Below are 14,716 nucleotides of genomic sequence, written 5' to 3' on the forward strand. Positions count from 1 at the left end.
TCTCACTCTCTCCGCTATACTTATGATTTATTTACCATCGATTTCGTCACAGTCCTAAGAGCAAAGTTACAGATCCTACTATGGCCATGCCAAGACCCACCCTACTCTGCCTCTGATTGGCTACTACTCGTTGCCTTTATCAATTAGGTTTAAGAATGAGGATTCTGATTGGTTAGGGTTAGGGCAACAATATCAGGGTAAGCCAATGACAGGCAGAGTAGGGCAGGTCTTGGCATGGCCGTAGTAGGATTCGTAAATACGCGTCCCGTGACTGTATCGAGACTGTGATGTTGTGAAATTGGCGATATTGTTACATCCCTACAAACTATATATGAAACAGTATAAAATATTAGAAATTAGAAGAATTTCATATATTACAAGTAAGATGCAACAAAAGGATGCAAGTGAAGGTAACATGGATGCACTTTAAAGCATGTGTAAAGAAAAATCAGATAACACATTACACATTTTACAATATAATTGTTGGAAATGTGAAAAGAATTATGTAGTACTAAAATCTTTTTCACCATTTCTGTGTTCACAATTTTTTTGGGCAGGCCTGAAATGATGGTGGTGGTTCTATGATGTAGAGGGGTAACTTGCATTATTCTCACTATTTTCATTTAATCAAACGATACGAAAAAAAAAATCTAATTAATTGTGAATGATAGAGAAACACCTTTAGAAACATGTCAGACTAAAAAGTTGTCTTTTTATTCATTTTTATTTGCAGTTTACATTCTTAATTGACAGCTTGATTTATTGATTAAAATACCACTGAGATATATTTGTGTTTTTTTTATAGAGTATGGTTTTCATTGAAGGAAGTGATTACATAAGACTCTTCATTGGTATTACATCAACCATTTAAATTTATATCACAATTTTTGAGAAAATCAGCAAAATCAAGGGACTGATCAGACATATGGTATGTCAAACATCATATAGTACTTCTTGAATTTCATTAACAGTGCTCAGCGTTCTCTAGAGGTTCACATCGATTCGTCATGGCCTGGTCTTCCTTAACCTGAACGCTGTCATACATTCCCGTGATCAATATGGTGCGGGTCTCTCCGTTAGCATATGTGCGTGTGAGGTAAGCTGTGAACGGGATGCTAATTTTGTACATATACTGCACCATACTAGCCCTGCAGGAGGTGATTGGTGGGGCGGTGAGCTGCACAGAGATAGTTTCAGTGCTGGAAATCACCACTGTGTTTTGCCAGGAGAACTTGAACGTCTCCTCGGGGCTGAATGAAATACCTTTGGAGGAAACGTGGGGAATTTTGGCCTTGATGGTAGTTTCAACACCGACTTTGATGGAAGAGCCAATGTCCCACCTGTGCTCCACCTCAGTTGTCTTTGAGAGAGTACCCGTTTTCACCACTGGGCGGCACTCATAGTTGTTGATGGAAGTTTCCCGCACTATCTCTGGAGGATAATAGAGTATCTTTGACTTGTCAGTGTTGTACTTGACATCGTAGATCCGCTGGTTGAATACATTCTTATTAGTGGTCAGGACCTGGTAGTATTGGTACTTATACACAGTCCACTTCCAAGGCAAGTAGAAGTATTTATCCTGAGTAATCACCTCCCCAAGTCCATATTTGTCCTTCCCTACATACACATCCTGCCCGGGACAGATCCTGACTGAATTCTTGGGCACTGAACCGTACGAATCGTCTTTCCACTCCAGGATCTCAAAGTTACCTTTGTTTACCAGGACCTCAAATGGGGAACCAATATTTGTATTTCCTGCACTGGGATAGCGGCAATAAGGGCCCATGTCGGGGTTATAAAAGCCAGCGTTACACTTGTATTTGCAGACATAGTCAATGCGACCAACATATCCATTGTAGATTGAGACAGAATTGCTTGGGAGAGAGTTTTTCCAGGTCACCCATTCCAGGACAGTGCCGATGTTAGCAGTGTTGTCGGAAGACTGGACCTGCGTGCTCCGACTCAGCAGCAGCAGCATCGATTGGTTAGCATTGATTTTAGGCTCGCCATCTAGATGTGGGTTCATGAAGGAGAGAAAAGGGACAAGAATGTTTGTTTTAAGACAAGAATCAGGACAATGTTTACCTTTTAAAATGAGGATTCTTCATGCACATCCTAACATGAGAGAGCTTTAAAATACATTAATTTGTAAAAATGTGAAATGTAATATTCTCCTAGTTACTTCTCAATATCTCCATTCAACTGGAAAAGCTTACGTTTCCAGGTTAGTACTTTTTACTTTTTAACAAACCTGCAAACCAGGAGTGGCAAACATACAGCCAGAACTGGCACCTTATCTTATCAAGGTAACCCTAGATGGTTAATTATAGATTATTATAGTAAAGTTATATATTACATATGATGTATAGGTTCTTATGCAATGGCTTTACTGGTCCAGCCCAGTTGAGAACAAAACGGGCTGTTTGTGGCCCCTGAAACAAAATGAGTTAGACATCCCTGCTGTAAAATAAATTCTATAAAATGTGTTTGGAAGCTATAGGTCATGTGCTGAGGTTTAAATGGTTAGTTCTTGGTGTGATTACAGGTTCAGGATTTTGTAAATAATTTCTTAACATGGAAACATATGTTCATAGAATATTTTAAACCAATATATAAACATACATGACACACCGGTGCACTTGGTGACATGTTGCTTCATCATGAAGAGTTTGGTCATGTTAGTTTGTTAAGAAACGTCTCCAAAGACTGATAACAGCTATTACTTGTCGAACATACTAATAGTTAGTAGTCATAGTATAGAGTAGTTCTGTGTAAGGCAGACGCCACTGAGCATGTGCGGGAATGTTGTTCTGTTTACAGCATCACAGCTTGTCGTGCTTCATATCGAAACCTCTTGACTTTGTACTGAAGTTCAAAGAAAAATGTAAAGTGTAGCTAAGCTGTAAACACTTTTTAATAAGTGTTTGATTTTTAAAAGACTAATAACTTACAAGCTTTTAATACAAGAACAACACCAACATGATAAATAACCCTAACCCTTAAAAATTATAAAATATCTCCTCACCTCAATGTTTTGTGTGTTTTCTTCAAAATGCCCAGTGCAAAATGGGCAGGATGTTAGGCTAACTATCTGATATCAACATCATGTCACAGTGACCTCTAGTTTGTCTGTAATAAGCACTGTGACAACCTACCTGTGTGACAACCTACCTGTGTGACAACCAACCCCGGTCTCCCCTACTAAGGAGTTAAGTGTCAAATCATGTTTTATTTGTGCTTTAAAATCCAAGAGCAGAGCTGCAATACCAACCCTTCTAAAGGGGTTTCCATATTCTTTGTTGCTCTGTAAGGTATTGTATCAATCCCGTGCAAAATCAATTGCAATTTTGCAGCCACAATAACAGAATAAAGCAATCTTTGATATATATTTTGCTAAATTACCTCACATTTTCTGCAAGAATTTGTCAAATGAACAGACCGCTTGTGATGTGGAACAATTTTCACATTTTGTGTCGTGATAACTGATGACACTGGACAAATGTCAGCTGCCAAAAAAAATTTGATTTAATTTAATGGCATTAGTGACTGATTTTGTTTGGTGGTAATGTTGAGCTGAAAGTTTATTCAGTGAAGGTTTATACATATAACACAGGTACAATGTTTTATTTTGTGTTTAACTTTGAGCCCATTTACATTAAAAACTTAGCACTAAAATATAGTTGTTCTTGCAGTATGCTTTTTATCAAAGGAAATTAAATATGACTTTTCATTGGTAGTAGCAAAACAGAAATTACATTATTTTCCTGTGCTAGTAATCTTTTCCCCAATTTTACCATGAAATCCTGGAGGGATTGCTTTATGATAAACTTGAATGATTATGTTTGTTTCCCCTAATCTTTAAATTCATAATCTCAGTTCATATTTACCATTTATGTCCTCTATGTTGTTTCCGATGTCCAGATCTTTGGACAGGAGTCCTGGAGTCTGCAGAGCCAGCAGCAACAACACTGACAGCTTCATCTGGAGATTAAACACAACTTAATCACTGCTTGGTTATAACATATTGATAAAATAACCTTTAAATACAAACTTCATGAAGAATTCAGCATCTCAAATGTTAAGTCATCAACATATTAAACCTGGACTGTCTGAACATGATACATTGATTTTAAGGAGGAGAAAGAATAAGAACCAAAATAATGGTGAATATTTAGGAAAATTATAAGTTGATATCAGAAAGAAAACTGGGAGCAGCACTAACTCATTACTAACACAGAATACATTAATAAGTACTCACCATCATGGTGTTCATCAATGGATCCACCTGCAGTCATCTCCAGCTTTATATACTGTAGCTGTTTATTGTTGAGTCATTGACATTGTACAGACCTTCACTTTTTCTTGGCTCTGAAATTGATTAGTAAACATTAACTGATGTGAGAATAGGGATTGTTAACTTGTCCAGGAAATCAGATCAAATAAGGAAGAATAAATACAACGCTGAGGGCGAAGCACGTACCATCTGACACTAGTCTCACAAAGCTTGCAGGAAGGGACTAGCCAGTCAAATGCTGGTTAAAGTGTTTGGTAGATTTACTTCACTCACCAGCCAAAAAAACAAAAAAAACAATGGTATTCTATTGAGTGGTAGAATTTGAACTAGCTATATGCTTGCAGGAACATGCAGTAACATATAAGAACATAGCAGATACTTTTTTGTGAGAGGGACAGAGCATAAAGTCAGAGCTGTTAATGTTCAAGCTTGTATTACTAGGGGTGAATCATGATGACGATGATATAAAACAAATATTAGCAGCATGAACCAAATGGTCTGTTCTGCAAGGTTGGTTTCTGTGGTGTTAGTTGTTGTTTGGAAGGACAGTTAATAATTGATAATATTTGACAAGAACAATGAGAGCTGGAATCACTGCAGGTCATTGATATGATGGTGCACTACCTCGGTGGCTTATCAGTCAATATGTTGGAATGGTGCTGAAATGTATTGTTTAAGTATAGTATGTAGTAGTGTAGTATTTTATTGCATCAACACTAAAGATACACAGCTTCCCAGGAAGAAAAATATTGAGTCATCACATGAAAAAACAATAAACTGTAATGATACTAGTTATATTTTTCTGTACATTAAATAAAAAACTAACCAAATCCTTTATGACTTCTGACTTTATCACATGTGATTTAAATTAAAGAAAGGGCGATTGATTAGCAAAGTTCTTCCGTTGCGTTTTACAGAGGCTCATAGGTGGTCCACCGTAGCCCCCCCCTCATGACCTATGAAGGACAGGAAGAAAAGGTAAGAGAAAAACGGGGGGAGTGCAACGGGAGAAGAAATCTAGGTGGCATTTATAGGAATGGTCGGAGGCGGGGTAGATGTAGTCTGGTCCTGCTCCTGAAAATATGCTTAATAAGCTCCTCTTCACTAGCAAGGACTACACCCACAACATGATGCGCTTAAACTATTTTTAAAGAAAACGATTGATGAGCATAGTTCTTCTGTTGCTGACAGCGTTTTGGGGAGGCTTGTAGGAGGTCCGTCGTAGCACCCGGGCAGAGAGGACCCCCAAAAACTTAAGACTGAGTGGATCTTAAGGATAGTGCAACGATGATACATAGCGAAAGTGCTGGTATAGCCGAGATTGATTAGGCACTTGGCTTTGACAATGATAAGGTTTGGGTTTTCCAAAATTGCAAATAATTTGTGATGGTCTCCAAAGGCTTTGGTGGAACTTTGAAGTAAATGGGTATGGCTGATTGGATTGATGGACGTAGTTTGTTAAGAGTAGATGAGTCAGTAGAGACCCAACGTTCCTCTATGAGAAAGCACTTATCGGTGTTGGAAAGATAAAACTCCCCTTAAATAGGACGAACCTAGAGCAGTACCTGGCCCGGGTGGATGGCCATCTGCCTAGACCGGTTGGGTTAAGAGCGAGACAGAATCATCTTAGAATAAAATAAATCTGAAGCGGAAATGGTTGCATGGATCTGATTTGAGAGTTGCAACTGTGAAACTGGAGAACGAGAAAACCGAAAGCTGCATTAGAGAATGTGACTTTGAATTTCAAATGACATAAGGAATGCTATGCCTATAGCTGATTGTGTGGATAAGGACTGAGAATGTGTCGGCAGTAAGAAGAAAGCCGGTTAAGATTTTAGCTGGCTCTTAACAGTGAACTTAACAGAGTGGATAGCAGGCTCGGCTGTCGGTTAGGAGTTTAGGGAAGCTAAACTAACGCTAGAATAAGATATAATAATATTAATAATAAAATGGTCGTAGTGACGAGATGGAACGACAGGTAGGTTATGTTAAACTTGGTGTGAAAGCAATGGATGGTTGATCTCATGAAGGTGGAAATGTTTCGACGATGTTGCAAGCAAGAACTGCCTGATCTCAGCTGGCCATTTGGTGGAAAACGATCACATTAAATGGTGCCACAATTGTAAGGAACATTTGTGGGAGGACCAGCTTGGGTGTGCTGTCTGTGCCAGAGTGACCAACACAACCACGTTGACTCAGCTCTGCTGATCACCCCACAAATGCATGTTCCTTACAAATGTGGCACCATGTAAAAGGGAAATAAACAGGCTTTCCAATGGTATAAGATTTATTGCTTAGAAAGCATTGTTACAACAAAGAAATAATCTACCAAACACACATTTCCCAATTGTTTTGTGCTATGTTTATTTATGGTATCTGGAAAGTATTCAAACCATAAACAATAGTCAGTACAACAGAAAAGACTGTGTTTCTAAATGTCTCTCACAGATAAGATTAAGGTGGAATTTCACAGCTCCACAGGGAACAAGGAAATGTTTCTAACAGTTGTCTGACCAGATCATCTAAACAGGTAATATTCAGTTTCCCTGCAGTCTGCTCTGAACATTGTAAAATGTTCTTTTTATGAAGCCTGAACATAGAAAAGGATTCATTTCATCTCAAAACACGTATTACTTTGATATGAGGCATTAAAGCGCTTTTTAAAACATTTCACAGAGAAGGTAAATAATCAAATTTGATCTTTTCATGTCTCTCTGGTTCTGTTTTGTTATGTTAGATGTGATTTATGGAATTAAAAATGTGTGTTTTTATGTAACTTTGTGACAGGTCATCCCTTAACAAAGAGATTATATATCCCAACATTTCCTGGTTAAATAAAGAATAAATCAAACATGAGATGAAGATTATGTGTCTGTGTTGTGCTCTGTGTGTTTAATGAATAAAGATAATCCCCCTTTTCAGGCCAGGCAGGTAGAATAAACATCAGGGATTGTTAACCTATCCAGGAAATCAGATAAAAAAATGCCTTTTGTAGGCAAGTCATTCAATTTTGAAGCAAATTCCCCGTTTATATAAACAGGTGTGTCTAATCGTTGAGTGTTTTAAAAGACTTAAACAGATATTTCATGGGTTTGGTTTAAGTTTGACAATCTGAGTTGTAGAAACTGTCCGTTGGTGAAAATCTGCACTAATTTTACTCATTAAATGGTAAATGGACTGTACTTATATAGCACCTTTCTAGTCTTTTTGACCACTCACAGCGCTTTACACTACAACTCACTCACCCATTCACACACATTCATACACTGATGGCAGGCAGCTACCACGCAGGGTGCCAACCTGCACATCAGGAGGAAGCTAATCATTCACTCACATTCATACACCGTTGGCACAGCAACGGGAGCAATTAGGGGTTAAGTGTCTTGCCCAAGGACACATTGACATGTAGACTGGAGGAGCCGGGAATCGAACCGCCAATCTTCCAATTGGAGGACGACTGCTCTGCCTCCTGAGCCACAGATTAAATTCAGGGGATTCACAAAATGATTACAGATTTTGCTTTGGGGAACATACATGTCTGCAGGAAATCTGGAAAATAAAGGAATATTATAAGAATATAATAGTGTTAATTCAGACATGCTGTAGATTAAACAGATTAAACATCCTAAACAGTGACAGGTTACATAACCAATGAAAACAGCTCATTTAACACCTTGAAAAACATATATTAAACTTGCAGCGGCAGTCACACAACACATATTATAAATAAACTGATCAGATCAAAGCTCACATCTCCTGCCAAAACTAACTTAAAGCCTCTGCAGCTAATGTTGTATTGGAGATATACTTGATAGATTGGGTGTGAACAGCTATTGTTGCAGCTGGGTATCAATCCACAGTGTTGACACGGAAGCAGATTTGCAAACTTTATCTAGGCACTTGGAGTGATGAACAAATTATATATGGGTGTGATATCTAAAAATTAAAACCCATGTATGGTTTGACAAAGAAACATCATTTATGTTATGATATATTTAAATTTAAATAATTCCCAAATAATGTGCAACACTAGAACAGATCTGACAACACATTCACAAAGAAGGCATGAAGATGACCACCATTTCTTTTAAACACAGCACAGCCAATAACCCTGAAACATCAGTCACATTAACCCAGAAATGCAGCTGAATTGGACAGGAGGATTCAACAATGGTAGAACTTAAAAAAGAAAAGAAAAGTTAAAGTATTACAGTAAAAGTAGTGGTTTGGTCCTTCTAACTGATATATTATTAATATCAAATGAATCCAGCAGGTGGCACTGCAATCACTACATTACAATGGGAAGACATTATGAACAGACCCCAAGTCATTACACAGCAGCACAGTACTGAGAATAATACATTCTTCAGATGGGGAGGATAGTCAAAAGGTTGTTGGTGTGTAGTAGTGTAGTATTTTATTGCATCAACACTAAAGATACACAACTTCCTGGGGGAAAAAAAATTGAGTCATCACCATTGACTGTATATAAAATGGACGTAACATCCGTGACGTCACCCTTTGGTTTGTGGACTGCTGCTTGGAAACGAATAGTTTCAGATCTGAGCAGCGCCATCTTGAACATTTCCGGTGCATGCCGGGTAAAAAAAACCCCACAGATTCTACTTATATGGGCATCAGGAGGAGCATGAGGCGCCCTCCTGAACCTGTGAACCAATCAACCTGTCAATCACGACGTAGCCACGCCCTAATGCATACCCTGCTTTATCGTCACATATAAAATCAGGGAGGCCAAAATGTCCCAAATGAACATCATACTGCATTGAACAAGGCTTTAAACTAGCGATTGAGACCATAAACACATTTTGAAAACGTTTACTGAGGTTAGAAATCAAGTGAGAAGTTGGTGAATTCTCCATTGACTTGTATAGAGACGGAAGTCCTTTTGACACCAAAACGGTCGCCCCCTGGTGGCCTTTTGATAGAATGCAGTTTTAAGTTACTTCCGCGTTGGCCTCATTTCAGAGGACCGGAACTCCCCGCCTGAAGCAGACCCATCATTGTTTGAGATGAGGCCAAGCACTGAGGTGTCGTCTGCAAATTTAAAGATGTAGTTTGTTGGATAGGAGGGAGAACAGTCATGTGTGTAGAGCGTGTAGACCAGTGGACTGAGTACATAACCTTGTGGGGTTCTGGTGCTGATTGTCAGGATCGAAGAGTGGTGTTTCCCCATACCAACTGTCTGTGTGCGAAATGTTAAAACTCCAGGATCCAGTTGCACAGTGAGGTGTTGAATTTGCTTGGCAGGATTGTATTGAAAACAGAACTGTAGTCAATGAAAAGCTTTCGGACATACGTGTTCTTTTAGCTCTATTTTTTTTTTACCCCCTATGCTGCTACCTAATGGGCCTGGCTGGCGTAAAAGTCAGGTCACAGCCTGAAAGAGGTACATCCAGTGTTTTAAAAAAAAACAAATCTACACAAAGAAAGTGCTTAGTGCTACTGAATCTCACACATCAAATAATAAATCACCAAGAAATAATATAATCAGACCCTGTATGTGGCAGTCCTGCATCACCAGGCTCAGGGTGTCCAGCTTACCCCTTCTGTTTTCACTGAGGTTTTACAGAGGTAGAAAAAATAAATGTCTCATCTTATTTATTTTCACAATAGCAACAGAAGCAAGCCATTCACATTCACACTCTCTCACTCTCTCTCTCTCTCCGCTATACTTATGATTTATTTACCATCGATTTCGTCACAGTCCTAAGAGCAAAGTTACAGATCCTACTATGGCCATGCCAAGACCCGCCCTACTCTGCCTCTGATTGGCTACTACTCGTTGCCTTTATCAATTAGGTTTAAGAATGAGGATTCTGATTGGTTAGGGTTAGGGCAACAATATCAGGGTAAGCCAATGACAGGCAGAGTAGGGCAGGTCTTGGCGTGGCCATAGTAGGATTCGTAAATACGCGTCCCGTGACTGTATCGAGACTGTGATGTTGTGAAATTGGCGATATTGTTACATCCCTACAAACTGTATATGAAACAGTATAAAATATTAGAAATTAGAAGAATTTCATATATTAAAAGTAAGATGCAAGAAAAGGATGCAAGTGAGGGTAACATGGATGCAATTTAAAGTATGTGTAAAGGAAAATCAGAGAACATTTTACAATATAATTGTTGGAAATGTGAAAAGACTGTTAACAATGTAGTACTAAACTGTTTTTCACCATTTCTGTGTTCAGGATTTTTTTTTTTAGGCCTGAAATGGTGGTGGTGGTTCTATGATGTAGAGGGGTAACTTGCATTATTCTCACTATTTTCATTTAATCAAAGGAAATGAAAAAAAAATCAAATTAATTGTGAATGATAGAGAAACACCTTTAGAAACATGTCAGATAAAAAGTTGTCTTTTTATTCATTTTTATTTGCAGTTTACATTCTTAATTGACAGCTTGATTTATTGATTAAAATACCACTGAGATATATTTGTGTTTTTTTTATAGAATATGGTTTTCATTGAAGGAAGTGATTACATAAGACTCTTCATTGGTATTACATCAACGATTTAAATTTATATCACAATTTTTTCGAAAATCAGCAAAATCAAGGGACTGATCAGACTTATGGTATGTCAAACATCATATAGTACTTCTTGAATTTCATTAACAGTGCTCAGCGTTCTCTAGCGGTTCACATCGATTCGTCACGGCCTGGACTTCCTTAACCTGTACGCTGTCATATATTCCCGTGATCAGCATCGTGCGGGTCTCTCCGTTAGCGTATGTGCATGTGAGGTAAGCTGTGAACGGGATGCTAATTTTGTACATATACTGCACCATACTAGCCCTGCAGGAGGTGTTTGGTGGGGCGGTGAGCTGCACAGAGATAGTTTCAGTGCTGGACGTCACCACCGTGTTTTGCCTAGAGAACTTGAACGTCTTCTCGGGGCCGAATGTAATACCTGTGGAGGAAACGTGTGGAATTCCGGCCTTGATGGTAGTTTTAACACCGACTTCAATGGAAAAGCCAATGTCCCACCTGTGCTCCACCTCAATTGTCTTTGAGAGAGTACCCGTTTTCACCACTGGGCGGCACTCATAGTTGTTGATGGAAGTCTCTCGCACTATCTCTGGAGGATAATTGAGTATCTCTGAGTTGTCAGTGTTGTACTTGACATCGTAGATCCGCTGGTTGAATACATTCTTATTAGTGGTCAGAACCTGGTAGTATTGGTACTTATACACAGTCCACTTCCAAGGCAAGTAGAAGTATTTATCCTGAGTAACCACCTCCCCAAGTCCATATATGTTCTTCCCTACATACACATCCTGCCCGGGACAGATCCTGACTGAATTCTTGGGCACTGAACCGTACGAGTCGTCCTTCCACTCCAGGATCTCAAAGTTACCTTTGTTTACCAGGACCTCAAATGGGGAACCAATATTTGTATTTCCTGCACTGGGATAGCGGCAATAAGGGCCCATGTCGGGGTTATAAAAGCCAGCGTTACACTTGTATTTGCAGATATAGTCAATGCGACCAACATATCCATTGTTGATTGAGACAGAATTGCTGGGGAGAGAGTTGTTCCAGGTCACCCATTCCAGGACAGTGCCGATGTTAGCAGTGTTGTCGGAAGACTGGACCTGCGTGCTCCGACTCAGCAGCAGCGGCATCGATTGGTTAGCGTTGATTTTAGGCTCACCATCTAGATGTGGGTTCATGAAGGATAGAAAAGGGACAAGAATGTTTGTTTTAAGACAAGAATCAGGACAATGTTTACCTTTTAAAATGAGGATACTTCATGCACATCCTAACATGAGAGAGCTTTAAAATACATTAATTTGTAAAAATGTGAAGTGTAATATTCTCCTAGTTACTTCTCAATATCTCCATTCAACTGGAAAAGCTTACATTTCCAGGTTAGTACTTTTTTTTAAAAACCTGCAAACCAGGAGTGGCACCTTGTTTTATCAAGGTAACCCTAGATGGTTAATTATAGATTATTATAGTAAAGTTATATATTACATATGATTTATAGGTTCTTATGTAATGGCTTTACCGGTCCAGCCCAGTTGAGAACAAAATGGGCTGTTTGTGGCCCCTGAAACAAAATGAGTTAGACATCCCTGCTGTAAAATAAATTCTATAAAATGTGTTTGGATGCTATAGGTCATGTGCTGAGGTTTAAATGGTTAGTTCTTGGTGTGATTACAGGTTCAGGATTTTGTAAATAATTTCTTAACATGGAAACATATGTTCATAGAATATTTTAAACCAATATATAAACACACATGACACACCGGTGCACTTGGTGACATGTTGCTTCATCATGAAGAGTTTGGTCATGTTAGTTTGTTAAGAAACGTCTCCAAAGACTAATAACAGCTATTATTTGTCAAACATACTAGTAGTTAGTAGTCATAGTAGAGAGTAGTTCTGTGTAAGGCAGACGCCACTGAGCACGTGCGGGAATGTTGTTCTGTTTACAGCATCACAGCTTGTCGTGCTTCATATCGAAACCTCTTCACTTTGTACTGAAGTTCAAAGAAAAATGTACAGTGTAGTGAAGCTGTAAACACTTTTTAATAAGTGTTTGATTTTTAAAAGACTAATAACTTACAAGCTTTTAATACAAGAACAACACCAACATGAAAAATAACCCTAACCCTTAAAAATTACAAAATATCTCCTCACCTCAATGTTTTGTGTTTTCTTCAAAATGCCCAGTGCAAAATGGGCAGGATGTTAGGCTAACTATCTGATATCAACATCATGTCACAGTGACCTCTAGTTTGTCTGTAATAAGCACTGTGACAACCTAGCTGTGTGACAACCAACCCCGGTCTCCCCTACTAAGGAGTTAAGTGTCAAATCATGTTTTATTTGTGCTTTAAAATCCAAAAGAAGAGCTGCAATACCAACCCTTCTAAAGGGGTTTCCATATTCTTTGTTGCTGTAAGGTATTGTATCAATCCAATGCAAAATCAATAGCAATTTTGCAGCCACAATAACAGAAGAAAGCAATCTTTGCAATATATTTTGCTAAATAACCTCACATTTTCTGCAAGAATTGGCCAAATCAACAGACTGCTTGTGATGTGGAACAATTTTCACATTTTCTGTCGTGATAACTGAAAACACTGCAGCACACAAGTCTGGACAAATGTCAGCTGCCAAAAAAAAACGATGCCATAGACCAAGCGGAAACATTCAGTTAATCAGAATAATACAAGGTGATGATGCTCAGACAGCAGAGATGGATATAACCTACAGTATACGTTTATGTTAATGGTTTAATTTAATGGCATTAGTGGCTGATTTGTTTGGTGGTAATGTTGAACTGAAAGTTTATTCAGTAAAGGTTTATACATATATTATATATTTTGTGTTTAACTTTGAGCCAATTTACATTAAAAACTTAGCACTGAAATATAGTTGTTCTTGCAGTATGCTTTTTATCAAATTAAATATGACTTTTCATTGGTAGTACGAAAACAGAAATTACATTATTTTCCTGTGCTAGTAATCTTTTTCCCAATTTTACCATGAAATCCTGGAGGGATTGCTTTATGATAAACTTGAATGACTATGTTTGTTTCCCCTAATCTTTAAATTAATCATCTCAGTTCATATTTACCATTTATGTCCTCTGTGTTGTTCCCGATGTCCAGATCTTTGGACAGGAGTCCTGGAGTCTGCAGAGCCAGCAGCAACAACACTGACAGCTTCATCTGGAGATTAAACACAACTTAATCACTGCTGGGATATAACATATTGATAAAATAACCTTTAAATACAAACTTCATGAAGAATTCAGCATCTCAAATGTTAAGTCATCAAAATATTAAACCTGGACTGTCTGAACATGATACATTGATTTTAAGGAGGAGAAAGAAGAACCAAAATAATGGTGAATATTTAGGAATATTATAAGTTGATATCAGAAAGAAAACTCGGAGTAGCACTAACTTATTACTAACACAGAATACATTAAGAAGTACTCACCATCATGGTGTTCATCAATTGATCCACCTGCAGGCATCTCCAGCTTTATATACTGTAGCTGTTTATTGTTGAGTCATTGAAAAAACACCGTACAGACTTTCACTTTTTCTTGGCTTTGAAATTGATTAGTGAACATAAACTGATGTGAGAATAGATTTTAATGAGATGGGATGGGTTTCCTTGTGTTTGTAAATGCCTCTCACTGATAAGATTAAGGTCGAATTTCACAGTTCCACAGGGAACAAGGAAATGTTTCTAACAGTTGTCTGACCACATCATCTAAACAGGTAATATTCAGTTTACTGCAGTCTGCTCTGAACTTTGTAAAATGTTCTTTCTATGAAGCCTGAACACAGAAAAGGATACATTTCATCTCAAAACACTCATTGCTTTGATATGAGGCATTAAAGAACTTTTTTTTTTTTTTAAATCACAGAGAAGGTA

The 14,716-nt window shown here is 38.2% G+C and overlaps 2 protein-coding genes across 2 annotated transcripts; both read right to left on the reverse strand.

Annotated features, from left to right (window-relative positions):
* Window positions 1-711: 711 nt before the first annotated feature.
* Window positions 712-5,880, reverse strand: LOC133979422 (natterin-4-like). The gene is made up of 3 exons (XM_062417933.1): window positions 5,860-5,880; window positions 3,888-3,981; window positions 712-2,010 (listed from the first exon to the last, which is right to left on the reverse strand). Exons 1-3 carry the CDS (start codon window positions 5,878-5,880, stop codon window positions 965-967), a joined length of 1,161 nt encoding a protein of 386 aa, XP_062273917.1. The 3' UTR covers window positions 712-964.
* Window positions 5,881-10,752: 4,872 nt separating this feature from the next.
* LOC133978543 (natterin-4-like) lies at window positions 10,753-14,287 on the reverse strand. Its single transcript, XM_062416806.1, has 3 exons — window positions 14,273-14,287; window positions 13,905-13,998; window positions 10,753-11,972 (listed from the first exon to the last, which is right to left on the reverse strand). Exons 1-3 carry the CDS (start codon window positions 14,285-14,287, stop codon window positions 10,927-10,929), a joined length of 1,155 nt encoding a protein of 384 aa, XP_062272790.1. The 3' UTR covers window positions 10,753-10,926.
* Between the last annotated feature and the right edge of the window lie 429 nt (window positions 14,288-14,716).

The sequence above is a fragment of the Scomber scombrus genome, chromosome 4 (assembly GCF_963691925.1).
Source record: "Scomber scombrus chromosome 4, fScoSco1.1, whole genome shotgun sequence".
In the NCBI taxonomy this organism is placed as follows: domain Eukaryota; kingdom Metazoa; phylum Chordata; class Actinopteri; order Scombriformes; family Scombridae; genus Scomber; species Scomber scombrus.